Source organism: Penicillium nucicola (assembly GCF_028828085.1).
Source record: "Penicillium nucicola strain IBT 29836 chromosome Unknown utg000010l, whole genome shotgun sequence".
Lineage (NCBI taxonomy): Eukaryota > Fungi > Ascomycota > Eurotiomycetes > Eurotiales > Aspergillaceae > Penicillium > Penicillium nucicola.
This window is the reverse complement of record NW_026643134.1, coordinates 5,784,583-5,811,874: the sequence shown is the minus strand read 5'-3', so window position 1 is coordinate 5,811,874 and position 27,292 is coordinate 5,784,583. Positions and strand designations below refer to the sequence as shown.

Genomic DNA, 27,292 nt, shown 5'->3' with positions numbered 1-27,292 from the left:
TTTTTTTGTTACGGTACCTGGACTGTAACTCTGGGTTTTCGTCTTTTTCCCTAAATTTCCCCAATTCCCTAAATTTCATCATATCCCTCTTTCCCCTACGTCACTCTCTTCCTTTCTTTCCATCCCCCTAGGCAAGCCACTGTTTGCCTCGAGATCATTATATCATTTTCTGAGAGTGATACTCTTGCGATGTCTGCTGCAGTCGCTTCGGTGACCACTCTTCGCTCCAACATGTCTTCTCCGATGGATAAGAAGACTGAAAAAGAAGGTTCGTGTCATTGCTTCATCCTTGTACTTTGGTCTTATGTTCGCTCGTTCGCGTGTGTGCATTATGCTTCAAGAAAATCCCCCCTTTTGGTTTGGTAATACGCCACGCCCCCCGAGCCTTAAATCCCCTCAGCCCTTTGCCGTCGCGATGACTTCACTCACTGGCGTCATTGATTTCCTCCCCACCACATACTCATCATGAAACCCCCAACACGATCGCAAAATCACCGTGGTACCTATTTGCGATCGCATCAAGCTGTCACGCGTCATTGCTAACTCAATCCTCCCTTCAGACTCGCAGGCCGTGTCTTCCAAGGACAATAAGCCTACTCAAGACAAGAACTCTTTGGCGCCTCCTCCGCGCCCTGGTGCGCCTACTGCGTCTGATACCCCGGACTACTTTAATTCTATGCACAACCCATTCTCGCTGGAGCCCAATCCATTTGAGCAATCCTTCAGTGGAAATCCATCTGCCGAAACCCCGGGCAAATCCCTTCTGCCCCCGGTGGCTTCACTCACCTCCCCGGCTTTGCCTGGAACAAGCTCTGCTGGCGGGTATAACTGGCCCAACTCCCTGCGTTCTGGACCTCTCAGTCCGGCCATGCTTCCAGGGCCCACTGGATCTAATGACTACTTCGACAGCATCGGTCGCGGTTTCCCTACACCCAACGAATCTTCGCTCCGGACTGGACTGACACCGGGAGGTGGTGGTTCGATGTTCCCAGCCCCTAGTCCCAACTCACAAGCTCTCCTGCAACAACTTCAGAACGGTGGCGCAACTCCCTCCACCATTGATTTCCATCGCACCGCGCTGGCCGCTAAGAAGAACAACGCGAATGCACCTACCTCCAACCCCAACGAGCAGGACCAGGCCGCTATGGAAGTAAAACCCTCCCGCCCTGCCGACTTCACCCAGCATGACGCGGCCGATGCTGCCAACGGACTTTTCATGCTGGCCAAGGGCGGACAGCAGAACAACATGCCCATGAACCATGCTATGCAAAACGAGACTCGGGCCGCTGCTCGACGCGTCTCTCAGAACACGAATGGTGACAGCGGAGATGGGTCTGACCAGGACATTAAGCCCTCCAAGGGCAAGGGCAAGCGGAACGCCAAGGCACCAGCCCCCAACAACCGCCGCAAGGCTGATGATAACCAAAAGGGACCCAACAAGAAGGTCAAAGCCATGGAAATGCCATCAGACATGGAAGATGAGGACGATGATGATGACGACGACATGAAGAAGTACTCCATGGACCCGAAGAAGATGACCGATGAGGAGAAGAGACGCAACTTCCTTGAGCGCAATCGGTAAGATCATCAGTCTTATATATCCATGATTATTACTAACGTTCGTACTACAGTGTTGCTGCATTGAAGTGTCGTCAAAGGAAGAAGCAATGGCTCGCTAACCTGCAAGCCAAGGTGGAGCTATTCACGACAGAGAACGACGCTCTTACTTCCACTGTAACACAGCTGCGCGAGGAGATTGTCAATCTGAAGACCCTGTTGCTAGCACACAAGGACTGCCCTGTCTCCCAGGCCCAGGGCCTTGGACCTCTCATGATGAATGGTATGTCCACCGGATATGACCACCACGGCGGCTATAACATGCCCCCCAATATGGGCATGCAACCTGGTGCCATCCCTACCCAGGGCATGCGCCGGGCCTAAGTGAGGTGCAAAACCTTGCTCCATTTCATATTGAGATATATGGAATTTGATTCGCCGTGCAGGAAATATACGTTTGATGCTTAGAACCGGCGGCTTGCTCTATTCTTTCTGGAAGTTTCTTTTCCCATTTCGGCTCTTCCCGCCGAATGTTTGGCATGGGCAGGTGTTAATGATTCGCACGACTCAAAAAACGGAACGGGCTTGACTCGGTGGTCTGGAATTTGCTTTCTTTTTGAAGGCGTGTCAAATCCGGCGTATGGCTGTTTTTTTTTTTCTTTTGGCCAAGGTTGCGTTGCTCTGTTTTGCTCTTCACTTGATGATTTTTCTTCACTGTTTCCCCAGTTGTATTTTTTACTTCCCATGTTGCTTTTCTTTCCTTCTAATCTTCCTCTTGATGCTCCAGAGGAATGTTCCTTCTACCTTTCGCTTGTCTAATACTTGAGGGCACACGGGTGCATTTTCCCCCTTCTTTTCTTTTCTCTCCCTCTGGTGCTTGTACTGCAATACATGATTCCTGGGTCGGCGTCTGGATGGCTTTTGTGGTTTTTTTGATGTGTTTGACTAGTTCCTTGAACCCAGATGGTTGGTCAATAAATTCGGTAGTCGCTCTGGCACTCAAGTCATTGAGACCTCAGCCTCTTTTGGTATTTATTGCTTTAAGAAATGTATTACTGTCTGGCATTTTGAGTAAGAATGATGACTCGTGCGCCGGTTGTATTGGCATGCGAAGGGTACTATATGAAGCTCTCTGCAAGAAGCCCTGACGAGGTGCATATATTGGATTTGCCGGTTTTCCTAATTCTTTCTGATCAAGACTACAACAATCATCTCCAATAGATTTCTTCACAGCCACACCTGTCTGCTTCTCTCGGGAACGTTGCTTCATTCTCGGGGTAAGGGCTTCTGTAATCTATGTCAGCCCAATCGGGAGTGATATCACGAGAGAACGTACGGCATATCAAACTGAGCATACTTGGTGCATGGCTAGGACAGCATATTTATCGCTCCCATTGTACCTCCAAAGTTGTGGATTCTCCGTGGACACCATCGTCCACGTTCTTGACTTGACTTCATTTATCCTGGTCAAAGACATCAGACCCAAGTTAGTCTAGGCCATTGCGTTCATTGCTCATTATGTGAGCAGATATGGTCGAACAAACAGCGCAGGTGCTGGCTAGAAACAGTTTCCTTCCTTCCTCACAGGTTATGCCAAAGATTGAGATTGGGGTTATCGAAACAGTAACCCAGCCCTATGCTTTGATAATAATGCCGTTGGATGCGTAAATGAAGGGCTGGCTTCACTATTTATTGCTAACAAAATATTGCGGATAGGGTCGATTTCAATCTCGACTGGGTGAGCAGGAGGTTACAAAATATACCCAAGAATCACCCTAATCTTGGCTCCCAAGTATGCAACCTATCGGCATAAATTTAGCTTAATCACCACAGAAACTGCCCGGTATTTATAGTTGTACAATGTCTGAGTTTGAACATAGCACTCATGAGCAACTCCTTCATTTATCCCATATCCTTCAGCTTGGTTGCCAGAGCATGAGCCATAGAGCAAACCGACAATAATTCAGCAAATATGCACAGGGGTCATGTCTATATAAGTCAAAAACAAACCCCAGATATCCCGTGAGCAGCCCAACACAAGCCAACTACCACCTCCATTATCCCCAGACATCACGGTGACCCTCCAGGTATGAAGCTCAATCCAAAGAAACAAGGCTAACAACCCTCTACTCCTAGTTCAACAATGGCCCACGCCGATCCAATCCAGCTAGTTCCCATCCCGGGAGGTAACCCACAAGCCATCAGGAACTACCTAGAGAGCTTAATTCGTGATGCGCTCGGGGGAGGAACCCAACTGCACTGGGACAACTTCCCACGAACTGCTCCCATGCTGGGCCCCAGTACAATGAGCTTCTCAATCAGTGTTACTCACAAAACCCCCAAGATTGCAATTGGCGTGGTCACGCTGTACACTAACACCCCGGAGCACCACTATGACCACTATGAGTATGCCGTGGGGTTGGCCCGGGAAACACTGGTCCAGCAGAACTGTGCTTGTATTATTGCCCTGAGACTGACTGTTCATGAGTGTATCTGGCACTGCCAGATCTACCGTGTTGGGAAGGGGGCTGAACCTTCTGTGCTGTCTGATGGGGCGTATCCTGAGACAGAATATGTTGTGCTGCGTGCGAAGGTAAATTCGGCTTTCAACTGGGTTAATGCGCCTTAGATTGGAATAGCCGATGTGGTGTATATTCTTTGGCCTTTCTTTCAATGCTGTTTGCTCTGCAAATGGTATGCTGCTTGCATCTTTTGTTCGGGTTTATGTCTCTTGCCTTGGTGTGTTTCAGCCGTCATTGGCCATGGAGTTGTGTTTGTGGGCCCTAAGTTGCAACATAGGACATGCACTACTTGTCTGCTTGATTGATGCTTGAATTGCAAAAGAAACCAACAGTAATTTCTAGCCAGCTAGACAAATAACAGACGCCAGAATACCAGGAGGCTTGAGTCGACGCGCTTGCTTCTATTTTCATATCAAATATCCGTGACATTCATTACATTAAGTCTAATAACGTTATGCTCTAACTTGTACATTGCCAGGCGCCTCAGAAAATGCGCGTCAAACTTGGCTTCATCCATTGGGGGCTTTCGCACTGGTTCAATGCCCGCCATTTTTTGATCTTCTCGTTGTCCCATCCAGCTGTGAACTGGTCGATGAAGTCGGGCTTACTAGAGCCAAACCGCATGCTTCTTTGGAACACACAGGCTCCCTTATTGTCATAAGTGAATGCCATACACCAGTCTTTCTCGTGACAGGCTTGCCGGCATGCTTCTAGTGACTGATGCTGTGGCAGATCATCAGGAACTTCAATGACTCCGCCCCAATCACCATTGTCCCACCCTTTCTTTTCTGATAGGTCTCCCACCTGGTGATAGTTGATCAAGTCGGCGTAAAGCAAAGGGTCCTATATCGATCATAATCAGTTCCATTGCCAAATTAGACATGCAGGACAAAAGACAACATACCGTTCGATTGCGTCCATTCTCCCATTTGGCCAGCCCGTCCATATCTCCCAGGAGTGATTTGTGCATGCTAATCACAGGCTGACACCAGTGATGTTCATTGCCGAAAGGTATCGAGTCCAACGGATGCGCATTGAACATGGGCCACAATCCTGACAACTTGATGCCTTTGTCATACAATGCGCTTCCCAAAACAGAGTCACCACAGCAGTCGTCGGTAACCATCTGCAAGTATTGATCACTGATCGACGGGCCAACAAATTGCCCATACCGACCAACGTCCTGAGCCACCAGTTTATCAATTGCCGCTCTGGAAAGAACAAATCCGGAGCCACCATAAGCGAACCAGACTACTCCTCCCTCTTCAAGACCCCGACCCGGTGCAGGAGAGCCCATATAAAGAGGCACCGATGGATCAAACTGTTCCAACATGCGGAACAGGTTATCCCAGACAAAGTACGTATCTGTCTCCAGGAAGACATACCACTCAGCCGTGGGATTCACCTTCTTCGCACGTTCAATCATGGGCAAGAACTTGAATCGATCTAACCTCCATCCCGCTGCGCCATCGATATCTCGGGTTCCGTTTTGTAGCGCATCATATCCACTAAACTCGGGGATATTCTGGCGGGCGGAGCGGGGGATGTCGGCCAAAATGTCGTACACTTTATGGCCTAGGACTTCGGTCTCGAGGTCTGAAACCACAAGGAGATTCGAGATGCAGCGGGTGACGGAGGTCAGGTGTGTGTTCACTCGGCTTGCATTCTCGGTGGCACTGGTTTTCAGGACAATTTGTACGCGGGATAAGACATTCGAAGGGAAAGTATCGCATGTGGTTTCGCTTTGCTGGTTTTTATTGTTCTTCTTGAGGGGTGTGTTTCGGAATTGCGTTCTCGTTCCCCATGTCCAATAGTCTTTCTCGTCTGGTATGTTGCTGTCTTTCAGCCCAGCTCCGGTTATTTCAGACATCTTCCCAGAGTAAAATGTGAGCAAGAGAATAGAGGAAACAATCAGGAAGATTGCAAGCAGTTTCATTTTTGTGTTGCCTAGCACTCTGAAGAAAGGCCGCCCGGTCGCGGACCTAGTTGCTGTGCCCATTATGGTGGTAGATTGCCCATCTGACTGTTTCGTCAAATGAACAGAGGCATGAAAGCAGTGACAGAGGGAGAAAGCAACAGCAAAAGAAAAAAAATAAAGGGAAAGGGTCTACGTGACGGATTTGGGGACCGGATATGTACCGTTCTTGAGTCGCGAACGTCACCATAGCGGGTCTTAAGCACTAGGCAGTCAATTGGCCCCTAAACCAAGGCCCCGAAGCCTTTTTTAGTCTTGGCATCGGCATCAAGGACGATCTTAATGATATGGGCCAGAGAAATCAAGTATTTTCTGCATATGATCCATGATTGGCCGAGTCATGTTCAGCAAACCCACGATCTGCCGTTGACTTATAAAAAGTAACATGGCAAGAGGAGGCACATGGTGCTCTCGTAAAGATACATGTGACATATGGAGTCTGGGAGTCCCTTGCGTTTTCACCGCATTTCCCTCCTTTGATATCTGAGACTTTTGAGGCTGTAGGGCGAAAACCTTGATAGCGATAGCGTTGGGGCGATAAGGCCTTACTGCCTGAAGAATCGGGCAGCGAGATCTGCCAAACACCACAAACACAAACATGCGTCCTGTGAGCTTTCACAAGTCCGATGCTACTGCCCTGGCGATGCATATCAGGAACCTGGTTTTAGACAGACGCGTGCTTCAACTCGAGACTCTCGTGTCTCGCTCATCCGCGATCAACTCCCCAGACCCGTAGCCTGACCGCGGTCTTTTGTTGCCCAACAATTCTCCGCCGGACCACCGACGTACCATAGCGACGACGAACAAACAAACCGAATAATTCGCCCACGAGGGCACCGGGCAGATCATGTCAGCCACACCCCGAAACCCTGCCCGCGGACGCCGTCTGGACGACGCCCTCTCACAGCTAGTCGACGGTCTAACCCCCGCGCTCCCCATCTCCGCCATCCAAGACACAGAGTACTCCGACGAAGAAGAAGCGATCGCGTCAGCAGAGAACCGCCGACACCATGTCCTCATGGAGCGCGCCTGGCGCATTCTGGATACACACCCGAGCACCAATGCTCCAGATCCCGGGTCACCAGCGGGGCTTGGTGGGCGCCGAGGAAGCATTGCCGGGGCAGAGAGCATCAACAACGCGCCGGATCTGATCAAGCGCAAGCTGCGCCGGGAAAATGCGAGTCCTGACAAGGCGGTGCGGTTTTCGAATCTATATTCACGCCTTCTGACACAGCCTGTGCTTTCCCAGAAATGGGGTATCCTCTTTTTGCTCTACAAATTATCTGCCTCGGAGGATGCGGTCGAAGGCGGAGAGAGGAGCCGCAGTCCGCTGATGGATGAGGCGCATCTACAAAATTTGTTGACAAAGGGCGGCACACGTCCGAGACGGGGCACAATGGTAGACTCGGAGGATGAGGGTCCGGCTATTAGCTCGTCAGCATCTCAACAGCGCGTTCCTGTAGCCCCCAGGATGGAACGGCAGAGCTCGCTACGACATGGTGTTGACCGTCACGACGTTGACAATAATCAAGTGGACCATATGGAGAGACCGACTGGCCATGTCGATGCTGGAGCGAACAACCTTTCAAGCAATGAGCATATTCGCCCTCCGTCACCTCCTCGGCCATCAACTGCTGGTCGAAGTAAATCACCTCCTCCTACTCCTACCGAACATAAACTTCTACGTGACCTGCCATTCAACCTGCAAGGGTTGTCTTCATCCAACCTTCAATTCAATTCGCCGTCGAGCTTGAAACTACCTTCAAATCTACCTGCGCCGATTGTGTCACTCCTGTACTCATTGGCAGAACCTTGTTTGCTATATAAAGGGCTGTCTGTGTTTGTGGAGAATGAGGAAGGCGGATTGGTGAATCAGAGCTTGCGAGCTGCCATTGCCATTGAGCTGCGCGCATATCTCAGCCTAGTGGCCACGTTAGAAGCGGAGATTCGACAGGCTCTGGCCGCCATTGGAGATGGAACCGAACCCCAAGGAGTACGAAAGGGGGGTGTTACCCTCAAAAGATGTATGGTATGGACGAGAGATGCGACGATGGCTCTTCGACTAATGAGTCTGATTGTGGAAGAGGCTCAAAGTAAGTCTTGCTTGCAGAACAAATGGCAATCCATCAACTAACTTTCACAGGTAAAAAGGGCGGCCAACTCATCTCCTTAATACACGGCTTTTCGACCTCTCACGGAGATCCCTTCGTTTGTGCCTTCGCCGAGAAGCTTCTCGCGCATGTTACTCGCCCATTTTACGATATGCTACGACTATGGATCTATGATGGTGAATTATCAGATCCATATAAAGAATTCTTCGTTGCAGAGCCAGGGTTCAGACCGAACAGTGACCCACGCCGAATTGCAACAAGCGTCTGGGAAGACAAATATAAACTTGATGATGACATGGTGCCTTCTATCATCACCCAAGAATTCGCAAAGAAGATTTTCCTCATTGGAAAGTCGTTGAACTTCATTCGATATGGCTGTGGCGATTCTGCGTGGGTGGAGGCATATTCTACAGAAGCCTCCAAAGAGCTACGATATGGTGACACGGCCACCCTAGAGACATCGATCGACGAGGCCTATAAGACCACAATGGCTCGACTCATCTCTCTGATGAATGGAAAGTTTAACCTCTTTGATCATCTGCAGGCACTAAAGCGTTACTTGCTACTAGGCCAGGGTGACTTCATTGCTTTGCTCATGGAGTCGCTTGCCTCGAACCTGGATCGTCCAGCAAATTCACAATACCGACACACTCTGACGGCACAGCTGGAGCATGCCATTCGTGCCTCTAATGCACAATATGATACCCCAGAGGTGCTACGTCGCCTCGACGCTCGTATGCTTGAGCTGAGCCACGGTGAAATTGGATGGGACTGCTTCACCCTGGAATACAAGATCGATGCCCCCGTGGACGTGGTCATCACTCCCTGGGCATCTACTCAATACTTGAAAGTCTTCAACTTCCTCTGGCGCATCAAGCGAGTCGAATTCGCCTTAAGCAGCACCTGGCGACGCACGATGACCGGCGCACGCGGTGTCCTCGGTAACGTGGACGACAAAGTCGGCGCAGACTGGAAGCGAGCACGATGTGTGATTGCAGAAATGATCCACTTTGTCAACCAGCTCCAATACTATATCCTCTTCGAGGTCATCGAGTCCAGCTGGGACCAGCTCCTTACCGCCATCCGCAAACCCGGCTGCACCTTGGACGACCTCATCGAAGCACACACCAAATACCTCAACTCCATCACGCACAAGGGCCTCCTAGGCTCCGCATCCTCCTCCCGATATGGCAACTCAACCTCCACCTCCGCCAAACAACCCGAAGAAAGCTTCCTCAGCCAACTCCACCAAATCCTCAAGTTCATGCTTGCCTACAAAGATGCCGTAGACGGCTTGTACTCCTTCTCTGTCGCGGAATTCACCCGCCGCCAGGAAATCAACGCCAAGATCGAGACTCGCACCGCTCAAGGCCACTGGGGCGTTGCAGACCGCGACCTCCTCTCCCGCCAATCCAACAGTCGTCCCGGCACTTCCATGGCCTCCACCCCGGACATCCGACCGGACAGCGCAGGAGTCGACGGCGTAAGCACGCCCCTCTCCCTCTCAGGCCACGACCTCACCGCCGACGACAACATGCTCGCCTCACTGCGCGTCCGCCTCCGCGAACTCTCCGCCGACTTCCGGTCCCGACTGAATATGCTTCTAGGGGATCTGGCCTACCAGCCAGACGTGGACATGCGATTCCTAGGTGTCGTCATGAACTTCAACGATGTCTATGATCCCAAGCGGCGACGGGCCGCTCCAAGCGCCCGCGACAAGGAAAAGGAGAAAGAGCGAGAGCGGGAAAAGGCGAAACGGCGAGCCGCGACGTCGGCTGCCGCTACTAGTTCTGGGAATGAGGGTCTACCGAAGGAAATGCGTCGGGAGAGGAGGGATACTGGGGTGAAGGATCCTGGAATTGCTGGCAATGGACATGCCGCATAGGTTCATTTCGGACTGTACATGTGTTTGTGGGGCTCTTGTGAGAGAGTCATTAATGCGATTGACGAGTTTTATGATGGTCTCTCTGTTGTTTTGTGTATATTACGTATATTACTGTAAGATGTTCTCTTTTTTGGGTCATCCCCCTGTGCCTCTGGGCATCTGTGGACCTCGGACAATCGTCGGCGATACCTTCCATCTTTATTTTTCAAAGCTTATTTCTTTGATTCTTCTTTCATTCCCGGACTCCGTGAACTGTGTAGTAATGGACTTGACAAATGGTGTCAGGGGCAAGCTGGGAAAGGGGTATCTGGCCCAGGGCTAATTGTCGTTGGTCATCTGCGGCGGACTCCGTTCTCTTATCACTGCTGGGTCTCTTGGCTTGTTTGTCTGTTTGTCTGCCGTCCTCGGTCCTGGCCATCTCTCGCAGAACGTGTCAATTAATCAATAAATGACAGATCGGGCAAGATGATCTGCGCATAGATCAATAAACAACTGCACAGGGACGAGAGAGTACATAATATTAATAACAACTCGCCTTCTGATTGGCCGCTGGAGAACCTTCGGCCAACGTTCGCCGAAACCATGATGCTGACTCAGCCCCCAGCCAATCAGCAATTCGCCTGTTACGTGCATAATCTGACCGGCGATGTCTCAGCCCAACTACAAACCCAAAAACGCTATGGTCGTGTCTTATCTCCCCCATCTCGAGCACGAGGATCATCCGAAACTGGAACCCGCCAGTCACCCATTTGCGGGTCGAATTGGTGGAAACCAGGACTTTATCCTCGACCGGGACGATCCGAAGAATGTGGGAGTCCTGAAGGATGTGCCAGACGCGGCACCATGCATGACATGGGCCGAGATCTTCGATCCAAGGGGGTTCCTAAGTCTAGATCTATGGAAGTTTGCCATGCTTGAATGTGTTGGTAAGCCAATCCCCATCAACCTGGGAAGCCTGATCCAGGCACGCCAGGTCACATTGTGCAAAATCGGACTACCCCCCTATTGGTCCACTTTCCAAATCAGTATACAGGACCGTGTTAACGTTAATGCTGTGTTTCACAATGTATAGCAAGCATGATGAACGTCTTCATGACCAGCTGGGTAACGACACACGCAGCAGCAGCCACAACCGCTCCTAAAACCGAGGCAGGCGTCTACGACACCGTGACATTCTTCTCGCCTCTCTTCGGCGGAATAACCAATCTGCTCCTCACTCCGCTGCTTATCTATACTTTCTCCCCGTCTAGTGGAGGCCACATCAGCCCGACGATCACGCTAGCCACTTTCTTCGCCCGGATCATTTCCTTCCCCCGTATGGTGCTCTACGTGGCGGGCCAGACATTGGGTGGAGCGTTGGCGGGCCTTGCCCTGCATAGTGCCTATGGAACTCGGGATTTCACCGTCGGGGGATGCTATATCGATACCAGTATGGTTGATCCCAAAGACGGGCTGGTTATTGAGTTCTTTGCTTGTTTCATATTGATCTTTCTTGCCTTTGGTGTGGCTCTTGATCCTAGACAGGCTAAAGTCTTTGGCCATGCTACTGCCCCGTGGTTGGTGGGGATTGTGCTTGGGATTGTTAGTTGGGGCACGGCGTTTACTCGTGAGGGTTATATTGGTGCTAGTAAGAGACTCCATCTGCCCCCTTCCCCTCTCTTTTGGACACCCCGACATGAAGACGCATATGTTAATCCACTTCTCTGCAGGTCTCAACCCGGCCCGGTGTCTCGGAGCTTATGTCGCGTCTAGTTTCCCCAGCTATCATTGGATCCACTGGGTGAGTTTGCCGCATTCCTATCCTGGGGATTTCCAATTCCCATGACTATTACCATTCATCATTTCTGGGGTTTCTTTGACTAACTTTGGCCGTAGATTGGACCACTGGCGGCTTCCATCGGCCACGGCGTTGTCTACTTCGTGGACCCACTTTGGACTGAAAAGCGGAGTTCGCCGTGAGAGTGTTACGTTTGGTTGTCCGGAGGTGGCCTCCGATGCTGGGGAACTTGGCCATTATTCAATGGTATTTGCATGGCTTCTTGTAGATAGTTGCTGATAGAGTTGCATTTGTACATGCTTGCACAGAAGATAGATAGATTTGCATATAGATTTGCATATAGATTCGATGACAAAATTTATCGAACATTACAATCTTGTTCGTATTTGTAAAGGGTTTTCTTAATGTTATTTTATTCTTTTGACAAAGAAAATGTTTAATCTGGAGTATTATGACTGTTACACATGTCTAATAAGACTTACAAATAAATTGCTGTAAGAGGATATGAATGTATGTAACCATCTATATTAATATTTCTAAGGAGGTTTACTTTTCTATTGACCAACACATTGTTTAATCATGAGTAAAATCAGTACGTGACAGCTCATTTTGCGTAATTAGAATTGTCATACACTTGACACATTCCATGGTCATCTATCGAAAAGCTTCGCGCTGACTCCAGTCTATTTGATAACTTGAATGTTAGATCGTATATGAATCTCGTCATATATTTGAAAACATTCTGTTTTCCATATTTGATTCCAATCTTTTATACCGACTTTGCCTACTCAACAGGAGTCACGACAAACAGATTGTGCCACCGAATTTCGGTTATAAAAGAGGACATGGACCAACGAAAGAAAGTGTTCTATGTGTTCGACTTGGCCTAGTCAAATGAAATTATCAATGAGCAAATCATCGAGGAAAGAAAAGATCATCTTCAAAGACTTCCCGTTATGACCTGTTACAGACTCACTCTATACTGACTTAGACGTCAGAGAATTATCTTAATTGGGGCATGCTAAACCCTATGTATTCAATTTACCACCACGACTCTTTGCAGTGTTATTCTTGATACAATTTTAGATATCACATCATATAAAGCAGTGTTGCATGTAACAAGTAACAAGTGGTCTCCCCACCAACTATCATTCCTACTTCTAAAATGCATTCTTAACCACAATGAAAAGATATTGAGACCTTTCCAGGCATATTTTCTGTCCTATCTGGACGTTTCCAGGCTATATCGTTCTAGGTGTCGCTTACCAGTGCAACTCGGTATTGGCGATATACAGCCAGCTAAATGAGATCTTATGTCTTTAACCTCTATAATCTCTCCTAAGCCATCTCATTTCTTTCGAATCACTTTCTCAGGATCAGCTATCTCACGCTTTTACGCCTCGCTGTACCAAAGCTGAGTACTTCAATACTTCTCATTTCCAGCTAACACTAAAGTGTTGTGACCTAAAAGTGAGAGCCCCATGGATACTCATTCATAATTTTTTATTCTTTAGCTCTGCTGTATCTGTCGGATCAGCCGCCTACGTAATTTACCAAACAGAATGTTCCGCGGTCGTCATGACTTGTTACTCCACAGTAGAATAAGTATGGGGAGTCGCTCTGGGTCCAGTTGGATCAGTGGGAATCATACTCCGCCATTTTAACTCCACCAACCCTTCAATCGTCCAACGCTTGCCGCCTGATAAGTTATTGCCAAGTTGTGTTTACTCAACGTAGCCTTGCCCCGGCCCTTTAGCTGCGTCACAACATCATTATCATCGTCGGCAGGCTGGTATAAAAATCCAAATCGGAACTGACAAGCCACTGATTGCTTGACAAGCGCCGTGTCCGGTAGGATGAACAACGTATATAAAGTTACTCATTAATTATCAGTAAAATGAAAGATGAAAAAGATGATCACGGTTATTATTAGCCCTATTAACATATACAGAACATCTCGCTCATGAATTTCCCAGTATTATCATTTTATTAAACACTATCTACCGCTATCATTGCTTGCAAATGGGCTCCTGTGCCGCCGGTTTCATAGCACTCGTGCCTTGAAATTGAACTCAACACCTGAAATTTTCTAACAGATGGTTAGACAGCCTCTCGAAGTTGTGCATTGTTTGAACAATTAACATATTGCCAAAGGTAGAGCGGCTAATGCTCGAGTGGTCAACGAAAATGATTTTCTGATAATTTCTTTGCCTAAGCTCAGTATGACAGACTTAGTTTATTCTAGTCTACTTACTGCTAAGTTTGACAAAGTAATTCAACAGCAACAAGCAATATATGGTGGCTTTATCAGAAAATTGTTTCCATCCATGGCTCTGTTTCTAGTCATAGTACTCCGTAAGTGGTGATTTAAGGGATTTCGGATCGGTATTATAGTTTTAGAATAGGCATACTGTGATATCACATAAGCTTCCTGGGTTTAGAGGGGTAAGCGAGAAGCTTTAATGCGTGAGATACAACTGTTGCAAATCCCCGAAGATATACAACATACGACAAAGTTGATTGGTCCGCGCAATTGGCAGAAAAAAAGTTGTCTCCGCCCAGCCTCACTACCGTCGGAGTCGCAGTTGCTGGGCTTGAAACTCCCAATTCAGACATTTTGACAGTGTCGTCCTCTCTCAAATCACACACTGTATATTTTCAGACCCACTGTCGCCACATACAGCAACAATGGCGAAGCTGGCCGACATCGAGTCGGTTCAATCCCCGGCCTCAAAAAAGCTCGAGGTGAAGCTCAAGAATGCGAAGAAATCCACAGACGAGACCGTCATAGACGAAGAGTCTGCTGAGGTCGAAAACAATGACAAAGACGCCAAGTCCGACAAGAAAGACAAGAAAAAGCGCAAGAAGTCTTCCTCTGAGGAGGCTGGACCCGAAGCCGATGCTGAGCTGAAGAAAAAGAAGAAGCGCCGCCACGCCGAAGACGACGACGAGAAGAAGGAAAAGGACTCTGAATCAAAGAAGAGCAAGAAGAAGCGCGTGTCATTCGGACCTGGGACAAAGGAGAACGATGGCGACGAAAGTGATTCCGACGATGTCGAAATGGACGATGCTGCCACCACCGACGGAGCCGAAGCAGACACCGAGGACAAGGAGAATGACAACACACTCGAAGAAATGAAGAAGCGCAAGCGAGAGAAAAAGAAGTCAAAGAAAACCGGCACCCCTTCGGCTCAGGCCCAAGTTCACGAGACTCCCATTCTCTCCTACCTGAGCCACTACCACCGCGCACGCGCAACCTGGAAGTTCCAAAAGAACCGCGAAACCAATCTCTTCAAGTATCTTTACACACTCGAGCATGTTCCCTCTCAGTACAACACTTCGCTGTTGGCATACATGCAGGGACTCCGTGGTGATGCCGCAAAGCAACGTATGACTGATGCCGCGAGAGATGTGATCAAGGCCGATATGAAACTTGACAAGCCCAAGGATGATGAATCAACGGAAAATCAGGAGGAAATCACAAACACCGACTACATCGAAGCTATCAATGCATTCCGTGAACATTTGCCAGAAGCAGATGAGGAACTGGATAGTATCAACATTCCAGAGGATCTGAGCGCAGATGCCCAGAAGCGCCTGCCGAAGAGACAGCGAGCGGAGCTGGTCTTTTTCGCTGTCGCCGGAAAGCTCTTCAGCGCCGAAGATGCTAAGCCCAAGCCCAAACCCAAGTCTACAGAGCCCAAGAAGCGGAAGAACAGAACCGTCGTTGTCGATATCAGCAGCAGTGATGAAAGCACCTCTTCCGATGGTAGCAGCAGCGACAGCGACAGTGACAGCGATGATTCTGATGCGAAGGCTCCTGCGCCTGCTCCTGCTAAGCAAGTTACCGTGGTGACCCCTTCAAAGAAGGAAAGCAAGGCCGACAAGAAGAAGAAGAACTTGCAAGCCCGTGATGAAAACCCTAAGCCTGCACCTGTACCCAAGGTTCCCAAGAAGACTCAAAAGCGGAAGCTTAGAACTGCTCAGATCGAGATCTCAAGCAGTGAAAGCGACAGTGATTAGTTCTGTTAGGCAACTTGTTTCGAGAGGCCACTATTCTAACTCTTTGTGCATATCTCTACAACGGCATATGGGACGGTGTAATTACGTTGATGTTCACATACTCAAAAGTCATTTGTTCATGTTGACCACTAGTAATCCACCAAAGTACGTATGTGTTCTTGATAACGTAGTCGAGCAAAAATTCCATATGCTTCCTGTTTTGTTCATATCGCATGCAACTGAGCAAAGCAAAATGTTGTTAACTGTCCAAATTGTTATTTCATACCTTAGGTGCAGCCCTGGTCAATGGCAGTAAAGGCGGTGAGGCCGACCTCAAGCTTGAGCTCAGGCAGCTCTGGCACGCGTCACTAATCAACCTCCATCATCTCATCTCCTGGTCCTTCCCTCATAATTATTTCCAGTGTTTCTCTTTATCTCCTTGCAAAAGACTTGAAGCACCGCCATCATGTCCGGTACGACCTCTGGCCGATGACACAGCCTGGCCTCATGACTTCATCCCCGACTGACCTTGGTTCTCTCCGCAGGAAGCGCCTACGACAGACATATCACTATCTTCTCTGACCAGGGTCGATTGTACCAAGTCGGTATGTAATCCTGACCCCTCGATCATCTTCGCTCGCCTACACCCCAGTTTCAATCCCCGCGCTGTCATCATGGCCGCTGACCAAACACCTGTGTCTCAGAATATGCATTCAAGGCCATCACCTCGGCCAACATCACCTCCATCGGTGTGAGGGGGAAGGACTGTGCTGTGGTTCTCTCTCAGAAGAAAGTCGCTGTAAGCTGGATCCTTGATTCGAGATCGAGGCGCACTCACGCTAACACGTCTCGCATCAGGACAAATTGATCGACCCGTCCTCCGTTTCACATGTTTTCCGGATCTCACCTTCCGTAGGCTGTGTGATGACTGGATCCATAGCAGATGCTCGGGCATCTGTCGACCGGGCCCGTGGTGAGGCTGCTGAGTTCCGGTACAAGTTCGGATACGAGATGCCCTGCGATGTTCTGGCAAAGCGACTGGCAAATATCAACCAGGTCTACACACAAAGGGTAAGTCTTGGCTGTTGTGCAACGTTCGTTTAGTTGGGGGCAAATTGACTAACGTGGTTCTTTTTGAAAGGCTTACATGCGACCACTCGGCGTGGCTACAACCTTGATCTCTGTTGATGACGAAGCCGGCCCTCAGCTCTACAAGTGCGACCCAGCTGGATACTACGTTGGATACAAGGCGACAGCATCCGGACCTAAGCAGCAGGAGGCGCTTAACTACCTGGAGAAGAAGCTGAAGAACAAGGATGCCGCCGCAGGCTCCTGGGAGGAAGTCGTGGAGCTGGGTATTACTGCCCTGAGCAACGTGCTCAGCGTCGATTTCAAGAAGCACGAGATTGAGATTGGTGTTGTTGGTGGGCCGCGCGGAGATGGCCAGGAAGGCACTACTACAGGGTTCCGCGCCCTGACCGAGGAAGAGATCGATGAACGCCTGCAGGCCATAGCCGAGAAGGACTAAGCGACTTGATTTCCAAGCTATTGAGATAAGAGACCAGGAATGGAAGGAACCCCGTGTTTTTTCTTTTTTCTTTACTATTAGAGAAACAGACGATCTGAATGATAACTCATTTCCTGCAATGCTACGGTTTCGGTCATGTTTCGGACTTCCCTCACTGTACACTTGCGAAATCTGATTCGATCCTGCATCTTGAATTCATGCATATCTGTTCATACAGGTCCTCAGTCCTGACGGAGCCTTGCATTTGTTCGGGCTGGGACTTGGTAATATCAACATCGGGCCAAGCAGACAGGATTTGCCACAGCAGATGCAACTTGAATCTATCAGCCCAGAAGCATATATGACGGGGTTAATAATATTTTGCATTCTCATCCTGTGGCAATCGGTCCAGCTATAGAGGGCTGCCTGATACACTTCCCGGCTAATTATTTCATAAAAATGTGCCTCCAAACGAGTTCTTTGGACCTGGCAAACAGCTGATAAACCGCTAGCACTGCCACATCGGTCGAATTGATAGATAACATTATAGTGGGAGGAAGCATCACAACCATCAATTAGCGCCAATAGCCCCTTTACCTCCTTGCCTCCTCCATATATTGAGCCTGACGCTGTGTCTCTTCAGACTTCGAAATCTCCGGGGTGTTAAACCGTTTTCAGTATGCAGCAATGCTAATTGTTGGCAGATTCGACTGTGTAGAATATTAAGTGAGATGTATCATACAAAAATATATTCAATGGTACTATGGCTTTTGTCACTCTTTTGATGGTACTGGACTAGTTTCTGCAGAGTCCCTCAGCCTATTAGACCAAAAGCATGAGGTTCTTGTTCAAATTATATTGCTTATCTCTGATTGGAAGTTGATTGCATTGCAAGCCTACATGTACAGCACTGTAGGTCTCAAGGGTCAATCAGGTCACACCGAAATCAGAAAGATATTCCTAGTATCTGTCGTCATCCATTCGAATGTTTTCAGGTTCGTAATCAATGTAAGCAACAACTGGTGACTCTGAAAGATAGACTTGAAGTATCGATATGAACGAGTCTATCAAAAGATAAGAAATTATGCTGAAATGATGCAGTCCAGGCACTAGCTAGAGTCGTTAGTCGCTCAAATATAGACTTGATAGACGAACTGCGATTTTCCTGTTTGGGATTATCCAAATGCTCTCCAACTTGGTCTACATCGAGTCACACATAGCCCCAAGTGAGACTGAAATCCAAGGAGTGTAAACCTAGATAGCCGCCATCACCAGCCACATCTGCTGGGATCAGGGCAGGTTCAGCAGCCTGCGTTCATGTCGCGAGATGCCGAGCACCTCCGTCGATTTGAGGTCAGCGAGGCGATTGGAATGTGAATATCACCCTGCAAGAAGAATGCAATCCCTGTCCAAGTCCGAACAAACCAGATCAGCGGAATTATAACATTGGCTGTGGCGTATCAATAGAGCCACAGGACTGATGACGATCGGTTGATCTTAGCTTTGTTTACGTGTAGCAGTCCAGCTCCCGGCCGTGCGCCACACGTGGCTCAGCAGGTGGCTGGGCTGAATGCGGGCCTAAATATAGACACGTAGGGTTGTCCCTGCTTTGGGGTGGAATACGTCAAAGAGAAAAAGGGACTTGGGAATATACCAGAACACTCACTCATATGAAAAAAGAGAGTAGTCGCATCTAGGCGCTTAGATTCCACTGAGGAATCAATTACTACTTCCTGAATAGGCAGGCGGTAGGAAGCCGCTCAAAATGAAGTGTGGCAAAGGCAGCTGAACCCTAATTGTTTTGCTCCACTTGAGACAGATCTCGCCTATGCAGGTCCAGGGCTGAACTGTCTCCTTTCTCATATGCATAAAAAATATGAGTCCCCGCTTGAGTAGTTCGTCCACTCTCCAATCAGATTCCTGAACTCACCTGTCTCTCCTCACGAGAACCCCAAATCGAGTTGCACCGGAACCTAATCTTGCTCAATGCGGAACTAACGCTCCCCACTGGGAGAGGGCAGCTCGGGCCTGGTTCTTTACGGAGGCGAAACAAGCCATATTTTCAGGCCATACGCCATACCTGACCATGCACCTCTGGCTCTCTCAGGCCTCTCCCCACTCCTGGTTTCCTCTTAGGGAAACGAGGTGGTCGTGGTGCCGTTGACGGTTTCTCGGGAGCTATTCCACGGCCCACCCGCGCTTTACATCCCAGCTGTGGTCGACCATGCGAGCTTGCGGATCATGCCATCTTCACCGTCTATTGGTACAGCTAGTCCCTTGCAAGATGATCCTACTAACGTTCGGCTCCGCTGTCACCGGCTGAGAACCTTCTTTGGGTTATCAGTATTATTTTGTGATTATTTCTTTTTTTGCCCTTATTCGACCCGTCAATACGTTTGCTGTCATTGTGTATGGGGTAAGGAGAAGGCTTTTTTCACTTTGAAGGATTTATATCTTCCTTCTCTCCCGCTCTTTGACCGTTGGTGGCCTAACATTCACGAGTTCACGGACGATCAGTTCCTCTAATCGTTCATTTTTTCCTTTCTCGTCTTTTATCTTTAATTGGTCATCTTTGATCCCACGTTATACTTCTTACTTATCCACTTCCTTCCGCTCGTTCAATTGACCTATTATCTCCTTTCTGTACTTAATAACGTTATACCCCAAGAGCCATGGCGGACGGATGTAAGCTATCCCCGAGTACTCAATTGGATCTCTTGATTGCCGGTCATAATGCTGATCATCACCTGACAGTGAACCAAGCTCGTGCTATGCGAGTCGCTGAAATCATCAACGACTACCGCACCCTCCTGTTGCACATCTCGCAACAGCGCATGGAGGTGTGCTCTGGAGAATATAACGAAGAAGGCTACGTGGTACTCCGAGAGTCCCTAGCCTCCGCGCAAGCCTTGACATCTGCCAACTACCAGCCCTGTCCGGTTACAGGGCAAGGCAATGCCGAAACCGAGAAAGCCGAGCTTCAAAGGTATCCAGATCCACGCATCATCAGCGGGTCCTATCGTCCAAAGCTAACGCTCCTTGCTCTTGGCAGGGTCATTGTCGATAGCAGCGCACGCCGTTTCCAAGCACACAAGATTTATCTCCGCGCCGCCGCAGCCCGACGATGGGCTATAGCCCGCACCAACATCCAACGTGCCCAACGAACCCCTGCCGAGAAAGCTGCCGCCCTGAAGGGCGCCACTACCGCGCTCCATCAGGATCTCAATGGAATCACTGATCACCATGTTGTTTCGGACCTCCGCGCTGCGGATATGCGGGCAGGCCATTGGCTTGACGACGACCCGTCTCTCGAAGTGATCCGTCGCTGGATTGCGGGTCGGTAATGACGATACATGAAACCGAACGAATGCATGTTGTACGAGGTTGAGAGTCTTTTTTGAGGAGCCTTGCATTCTACTAATTTCGCAACCCTTGCGAGTCCGGTTTTGGGCCCTGTATGGCTTCTTTCATTAGAGGGGCATACACGGGATGGCATGCGGGGGCGGCGGGTACAGCGCTGGTCGCAGGTATTTGCCGCCCTCGAGAGAAACGAAGGGAAAAGAACAAGTCTGGATTTATTGCGTGGTTTTTGTTGTAGCTACGATATCCCCTCTTGTTGTCACTATTTTGGGCTGATTTTGCTATTCTTTTGCTGTTTTCTTGAGGTGTTCTGGGACGTTGTTGAGCTTCGCATTGAACATTTTGAATCTTACACTTGGACTACGATGTACCTTAGAATACAAGAATTTGATTGATCTTTGTTGTTTTCATCTGTACTCGGTGTCATAACTGTGATCTCATCAGGTGTACGGGGTATCGTGCATAACCCTAATGCCACCACACCAGCCTTCCCCCATTGGGTGTCTACGGTCTACGTCTACACGGCCTTGCGTTAAAAGGACGTGTTTCATCAAGAATATACTTGTCATCTCCTCGGAGCTAGCTCGTATGCGGTGCCAGAAGTGGAAAAAAGTACAGGATCCCACTCACTAAATTATTCAGAAAAACCCCCCTACGTCTCAGTCCTGCGGGATCGATGTCATTGGTGAATGGCGCAGACGGGAGAACCAGACACCTGGGGCGCCCAGGCAGAGATACGAGCTGAAGGCAGAAAAAAAGAGGATCAGGAACCACACCGGTATACATTAGCTGCATAATAAGTTTAGACAGTGCATGGGAGCGCGGCACTTAAAAGTGTACTAGTGAGGTCGCTCGGATATCCGGCGGTATTCCCACCCTATGGCTGAAGTACCATATACTGTACAGTTTGGGGTCCAGATAAAAATGGAAAAAAAGCCGTTTTACCGATCGGCATATGGGTCAGATTTTCGATAGAGATTTTAGAGAGACGGCATCTTGGTGGATCCGGGGCTAAGGCGTTAGTTCGCTGCGTGTGTTGCCAATCGGTTTGCTGCACAGCCATGTGTCGGTTAGCGTTCAGCTGATGCTGGTTTTTCAGGTGTCGAGTAAATCCGGAGTTCACTGTGTTGATCTCTTGGTTTTCTCTATTTAATGACCTTACTCATCAGGGGATCTATGCGGAAACCCTATCCGGGTTGAGCCGTTATGTCCGTCCAATGGGTTCTCAACGTGGTTTATGTTTATCGACGAGCGATGAAACATTAGTGGGGCATTCTGTTATTCTTCTATTCTTTCATTCTCTCTTTGCTTCCAAAATCCAGAGTCACAGTTGTTGCCATGTGTTGCATCGGATTTCGCGTGGCTACCCACAATCTACCATTTCCTGTTTCGGCCCAAGGCGCAGATTACTCCACTGTTGGATCATATGTATGCTGCTTAGGCACTGGTGTGGTTTCACATTCTTGAGAGCTAGTATGATGTCGATTGATTCTTTTGAATCCCAGTGTTTTGGTATGGAAGTCCAGAAAATATTTAGTGCGGCACTCTATCCTGTTTCTTCAGGTCCATCATTTCGGTCCTTCCGGAGCTACATAGTGGATTCCACTGTGGGAGACACCACTATATTTCAAGGCTGAGACTACAATATCACATCCACTGCGATGTGATGTAATCTGTACTCACAGGTTATTTGTCTAGTGAACCTGGTATTTCTGTCGGAGAAGCCCGCTCGTGCTTCTAGACCTCTTTTTTCTCCTGACTTTTCATGACGGCGCGTTGGTCTTATACTCCCTATGTGATGCAGAAATGTATGCACTTCTCCTTTCTGTCTTCACAGCCACTTTGATAGTACCTGTTTATTATGCAGGGTCTAAGGGATATTTCCATCACATCGGTCTCACCGCCAGATCCGGCTCATTTCTGCGCGAGAATCTGCACGTGGGGGCTGGCTTCTAGATTCCTGTGGCCCTTGCCCATGAATACTTCGAGGTATTAAATAGGTCGCATCAAATGATTCGGAAATATCTAGGAAACCACGTGGATGGCGTAGATTATGAAGTAGATCATTCCACTGCTTCAATTGGTCTGTTGAGAACTTACACACGTGTGAACGATGTAATTTCACTGCCTCTTTACTGCCTATTATCTTGTATTATTCATATTGCTTCTGCGTATATGTTCCCTTTTTTCTTTCAATCTAAGAATAATTTCTAGTATATTCAATTTATGTTACTGTGCTGACAAGGGTGTCAACATACATAAAGTCTCAGAGAACAATCAAAATGCATTACAGAAGTAAACATAGGTAATGCGGAGACTGGCGTGGGGTCTGTTGTGTATCATTGCCCATGGCTACCTATCCATCGGTTGCCTTAAAGTGATGGTCACTTGTTACAGGGTGAGTGACAGTTGATTGGTGCTATATGAGAGATACAATAATCAATTATAGACATGACGTCTTGGTAAACAGAGGGCTTCTATCGCCTGATCGCATGACATCCATGTACAGTAAGTACTGAATGACCTTGATAGTAACTTTTGATGCTAATGATCATCCTAGAGAATAGGGATACTTGGGATACTCTTCAATTTCTACCAAGGCATAACCTAAAGGCTTCATAGTCAGCAAAATGGTTTCATTCGAAGGTCTAAACCTTTTTCTAGGATCATTATCATAAATGAAGTGAGTAGTAGTAGGCGAGGTTCTCATGACCAGGAGTTAGAATTGTAAATATTAAAGCAACCCTGTTCTCACGTGGACCAATGTATGTCTCATTCTTGGCCAGAGGTTGCATTCCTGAACATCACAGGCACATGAGACACCCCAATCTGCTATTCTCAAACACACTTTCTGAATTGAGAGATTTGAAACTAAGTGCGAATTACCTTCAAAGATATATACTAGTAGCATGACTTAGATTTGGGGTCGTACGGTAACTGTGTGCAGGTGAACCGGTCACGCAGCACATATTCTTAATTCTCAATTCCACAATATATAAACACAGCATTTCACTGTTATAGCTGCCTGTTTTTCATAGCAACAGCTGCTCTTCATTGACCCTAAACTCATACCACACAGCCACAATAGGTGCCTGAGGTGAGTGTTTACACCGCCACACCAGACCCTGGCCAATGACGTCGGGACGTTATTTATAAAATGCCCAGGTACAAAGCTCCGCTAACAGTTAGGCTGCGACATAAGGTACCCCTCCATTTAAACTGCATTTATCTCGTGGGATTCAGTCGATCAACACCCATTTCTTCTGACTTTGATCGAAACCGTGGCTTGTCAGCTGAAGTCAATTGCTTTTACTGCTTTGGTACTTGTGGTTGCCGTCCTGCAATATCAATACTCTTTCTACACCCGTACCCCTCCAGCATCAACAATGTCTCAAATGAAATCCGTCGCCTACTTTGTCAACTGGGTATGTGCTTACATGTTGATGGCCCTATTCGGTCGAATCGAATAGGGCACGATCCGCGTCCTATCACCACAGTGCTTGGACCCCAGGGAAACAGCCCGTGTTGACTAATGTGATACAGGCAATTTACGGCCGCAACTATAATCCACAGGATTTGCCGGCAGAGAAGCTCACGCATATTCTCTATGCGTTCGCCAATGTCCGGCCTGAGTCTGGCGAAGTGTAGGAGACCCTTGCAGACTGCAGAGCGTTCGTTAACTCATTTTGCAGGTACTTGACCGACTCTTGGTCCGATATCGAGAAGCACTATGACGGGGACTCCTGGAATGACGTTGGTACCAATGTTTATGGATGCGCCAAGCAGCTTTATCTGCTCAAGAAGCGGAACCGCAAGCTGAAGAACTTGCTGTCTATCGGGGGTTGGACCTACTCAGCCAATTTCGCACAGCCTGCAAACTCGGACGCTGGGCGGACTACATTTGCAGAAACAGCGACGCGCCTTGTTCTGGATCTTGGATTTGATGGCATTGATATAGATTGGGAGTATCCTGCTGGTAAGTGATCTAAAATGCGGCCAGAAAGAGAAATAGAGACTCAAGCCAGATTTAGATGACACCCAGGCTATGAACCTTGTTCTTCTACTCCAGAAGTGTCGCGAGGTATGCTCATTTCCTCAAATATGGATTGAACTAGCTGACCAGGATTAGGTTCTTGATAATGCAGCTGGTCCTGATCGTCATTTCTATTTGACTATCGCCTGTCCTGCAGGTATGTTGACAGAGAAATTTCCTTGACCCTAGACGTGCTTCGGATTACTAAACAGGACTATAACGTTAGGACCCAACAACTATGAAAAGCTCAGACTGCAGGAGATGACTCCGTTCTTGGACTTCTATAATCTAATGGCCTATGATTTCGCCGGAAGCTGGGACCAGAATGCTGGCCACCAAGCGAACATCGTCAAGTCGAACTCCAACCCAGCAGCCACTCCATTCTCAGCCGATGCTGCTATCAACTACTACATCAACGTTGGTGGTGTGCCCCCTTCGAAGATCGTGATGGGAATGCCATTGTATGGACGTGCATTCACCAACACTGCTGGACCTGGCGCTCCATTTTCGGGAGTTGGCGAAGGCAGCTGGGAGAACGGTGTCTGGGATTACAAGGCACTGCCCAGGCCAGGGGCCCAGGAGCAGTTTGATGCAGAGTCAGGAGCGTCGTGGTGCTACGATGGCGCTTCGCAGACCATGGTCTCATACGATACCATTCACATGGCACAGGTGAAGGCCAACTACATCCAGCAGCGCGGCCTGGGTGGTGGTATGTGGTGGGAGAGCAGCGGCGACAAGGGTGGCCCGACAGCAAATGCATCTGATGGAAGTCTGATCGGTGTCTTCGTCGACGCTGTGGGTGGACCAGGAGCCTTGGACCAGTCGGCAAATGCTCTTAAATATCCTGAGAGCAGGTACAGCAACATCCAAGCTGGTCTCCCTGATCAGTAGTTCATTCCTTACATAGCCTTGCTGTTCCCTCTATGATGATAATTGGGTACATAGTTACTGTTGATAGCATACGAATTCAAGTTATTTTTACGAGGTAAAAAATTGGATGAACCAAAGGTTGTTTATTTTTGTCTTGATCGTAGCACACAGCCATCAAAAACATCAACAATGATATTCCATCACTTCGCCCCAGCTTAGCTAACTATGCCCAAACTAGATGGTAGAACACCACTGCTCAACTTAGACCATTTATTTGGCCTCGTCGAAGACGTAGGTGAGGTGGCACTTTCCGCAGTACTGGCGGTTGTGCATAGCGGCCATGAAGACACCGGCACCACACTGTAAAACATGTTAGCATCTAATGATCAAAATACTGGAAAATGTCTTGCGACACAGAGTTGAACATACCTCGGGGGCGGGGCACTCGCGGCGGAGACGCTCGATCTTGCCGTCACCGTCAACCTTGTAGTACTTGAGGATGGCGAGCTTGGTCTTCTTGTGCTTGTGCTTGATCTTCTTGGGGGTGGTGTAGACCTTCTTCTTGCGCTTCTTACCACCACCACGCAGGCGGAGGACGAGGTGAAGGGTCGACTCCTTCTGGATGTTGTAGTCCGAAAGAGTGCGGCCATCCTCGAGCTGCTTGCCGGCGAAGATCAGACGCTGCTGGTCAGGGGGGATACCCTCCTTGTCTGATGCGGGGTCGAATGTTAGTTTCTGTCGCAAAGTTGGAAGCGGCGCATGCGCGCGCTCGGGGGTTCAGATTGGCTTACCCTGGATCTTGGACTTGACATTGTCAATGGTGTCCGAGGACTCAACCTCGAGGGTGATGGTCTTACCCGTGAGGGTCTTGACGAAGATCTGCATCTTGATGAAGGCCTGTGACAAATGTCAGTGGGATGCTCACAGCAAAGAATATATCGTTTGACAGATGAAAATCCAGAACGAGCTATGCGCAGGCTCATCACATCTTCATCTGCCTACGGGAAAAATCGTACTCACCTCGACAAGTGTGTCTTCCTCAACCTTGCAAGATTGAAGAAAATCGTTGTGGGCTGGAGCCGATTAAAATCGTTGTGTGATCACGTGAACGGGCCCACTCCTCAAAGAAGACTAGTGTGGAAAGAATGCTGACCATTCAATCACATGACATATTCCGGAATAACAATGTGCCGCCGGAGTGTAGAGCCTCACACGTGACCTATGAGTGGTCAGCAACTTATGCCTCAGGTTGCATATCCCGTGTTGGATACGTCCAATATCACTTTAAAAATGTGACGACATGGGAGCCACAGCCCCATCTATGGAGCCTTCGGGCCATCAGATCTACTGTTTATCTACTTGTTTACCCCAATCTCCCCGGAGACGAGCCGAGGAAGGGCGAATTGGCAGTAACTTTACGTAGGGACAGACGATATCCAAGGCTCCTCGCAGCTCTAACCAGCCCTTGCAGAAGAACATGAAGAATAATCGCAAGCAAGGCCTCGATCTCAGGCAAAGAAAGAGCATAAATCGGCCAAGTGGGCAGGGGTGGGCCCACAGGCGTCAGAGCCTGGTTTCCCAGACGCCGGGTCCTCTGCGTTGCCATGCCAACATCCAATTGTTGATGGGAACCGCGGGTCACATAGATAGATCTCCAGTGCTCCAGACTAAACCTTCACATCTTCGCGTTCTC

The 27,292-nt window shown here is 48.7% G+C and overlaps 9 protein-coding genes across 9 annotated transcripts; 8 read left to right on the top strand and 1 right to left on the bottom strand.

Moving 5' to 3' along the window:
- Positions 1–189: 189 nt before the first annotated feature.
- Positions 190–1,941, top strand: atfA (bZIP transcription factor atfA; the record flags this gene model as incomplete). Its single annotated transcript, XM_057133139.1, has 3 exons — positions 190–268; positions 561–1,578; positions 1,632–1,941. 3 exons carry the CDS (start codon positions 190–192, stop codon positions 1,939–1,941), a joined length of 1,407 nt encoding a protein of 468 aa, XP_056981127.1.
- A 1,759-nt stretch (positions 1,942–3,700) lies between these two features.
- N7511_010761 (uncharacterized protein) lies at positions 3,701–4,186 on the top strand (the record flags this gene model as incomplete). Its single annotated transcript, XM_057133138.1, has 1 exon — positions 3,701–4,186. One exon carries the CDS (start codon positions 3,701–3,703, stop codon positions 4,184–4,186), a length of 486 nt encoding a protein of 161 aa, XP_056981126.1.
- Positions 4,187–4,562: 376 nt separating this feature from the next.
- On the bottom strand, positions 4,563–6,078 carry N7511_010760 (glycosyltransferase family 31 protein; the record flags this gene model as incomplete). The annotated part of the gene is made up of 2 exons (XM_057133137.1): positions 4,563–4,922; positions 4,984–6,078. 2 exons carry the CDS (start codon positions 6,076–6,078, stop codon positions 4,563–4,565), a joined length of 1,455 nt encoding a protein of 484 aa, XP_056981125.1.
- Positions 6,079–6,901: 823 nt separating this feature from the next.
- Positions 6,902–10,050, top strand: N7511_010759 (tubulin gamma complex associated family protein; the record flags this gene model as incomplete). The annotated part of the gene is made up of 2 exons (XM_057133136.1): positions 6,902–8,147; positions 8,198–10,050. 2 exons carry the CDS (start codon positions 6,902–6,904, stop codon positions 10,048–10,050), a joined length of 3,099 nt encoding a protein of 1,032 aa, XP_056981124.1.
- Positions 10,051–11,127: 1,077 nt separating this feature from the next.
- Positions 11,128–12,009, top strand: N7511_010758 (uncharacterized protein; the record flags this gene model as incomplete). Its single annotated transcript, XM_057133135.1, has 3 exons — positions 11,128–11,677; positions 11,760–11,830; positions 11,926–12,009. The coding sequence occupies 3 exons, from the start codon at positions 11,128–11,130 to the stop codon at positions 12,007–12,009; spliced, it is 705 nt and encodes a 234-aa protein (XP_056981123.1).
- Positions 12,010–14,515: 2,506 nt separating this feature from the next.
- On the top strand, positions 14,516–15,850 carry N7511_010757 (WKF domain-containing protein; the record flags this gene model as incomplete). The annotated part of the gene is made up of 1 exon (XM_057133134.1): positions 14,516–15,850. One exon carries the CDS (start codon positions 14,516–14,518, stop codon positions 15,848–15,850), a length of 1,335 nt encoding a protein of 444 aa, XP_056981122.1.
- A 408-nt stretch (positions 15,851–16,258) lies between these two features.
- prs2 (proteasome core particle subunit alpha 1) lies at positions 16,259–17,357 on the top strand (the record flags this gene model as incomplete). The annotated part of the gene is made up of 5 exons (XM_057133133.1): positions 16,259–16,302; positions 16,375–16,434; positions 16,534–16,628; positions 16,688–16,900; positions 16,971–17,357. Exons 1-5 carry the CDS (start codon positions 16,296–16,298, stop codon positions 17,355–17,357), a joined length of 762 nt encoding a protein of 253 aa, XP_056981121.1. The 5' UTR covers positions 16,259–16,295.
- A 2,651-nt stretch (positions 17,358–20,008) lies between these two features.
- On the top strand, positions 20,009–20,680 carry N7511_010755 (uncharacterized protein; the record flags this gene model as incomplete). The annotated part of the gene is made up of 2 exons (XM_057133132.1): positions 20,009–20,021; positions 20,091–20,680. The coding sequence occupies 2 exons, from the start codon at positions 20,009–20,011 to the stop codon at positions 20,678–20,680; spliced, it is 603 nt and encodes a 200-aa protein (XP_056981120.1).
- Positions 20,681–24,082: 3,402 nt separating this feature from the next.
- N7511_010754 (glycoside hydrolase family 18 protein) lies at positions 24,083–25,620 on the top strand (the record flags this gene model as incomplete). Its single annotated transcript, XM_057133131.1, has 6 exons — positions 24,083–24,121; positions 24,240–24,340; positions 24,389–24,672; positions 24,728–24,777; positions 24,826–24,886; positions 24,956–25,620. The coding sequence occupies 6 exons, from the start codon at positions 24,083–24,085 to the stop codon at positions 25,618–25,620; spliced, it is 1,200 nt and encodes a 399-aa protein (XP_056981119.1).
- Positions 25,621–27,292: the final 1,672 nt, after the last annotated feature.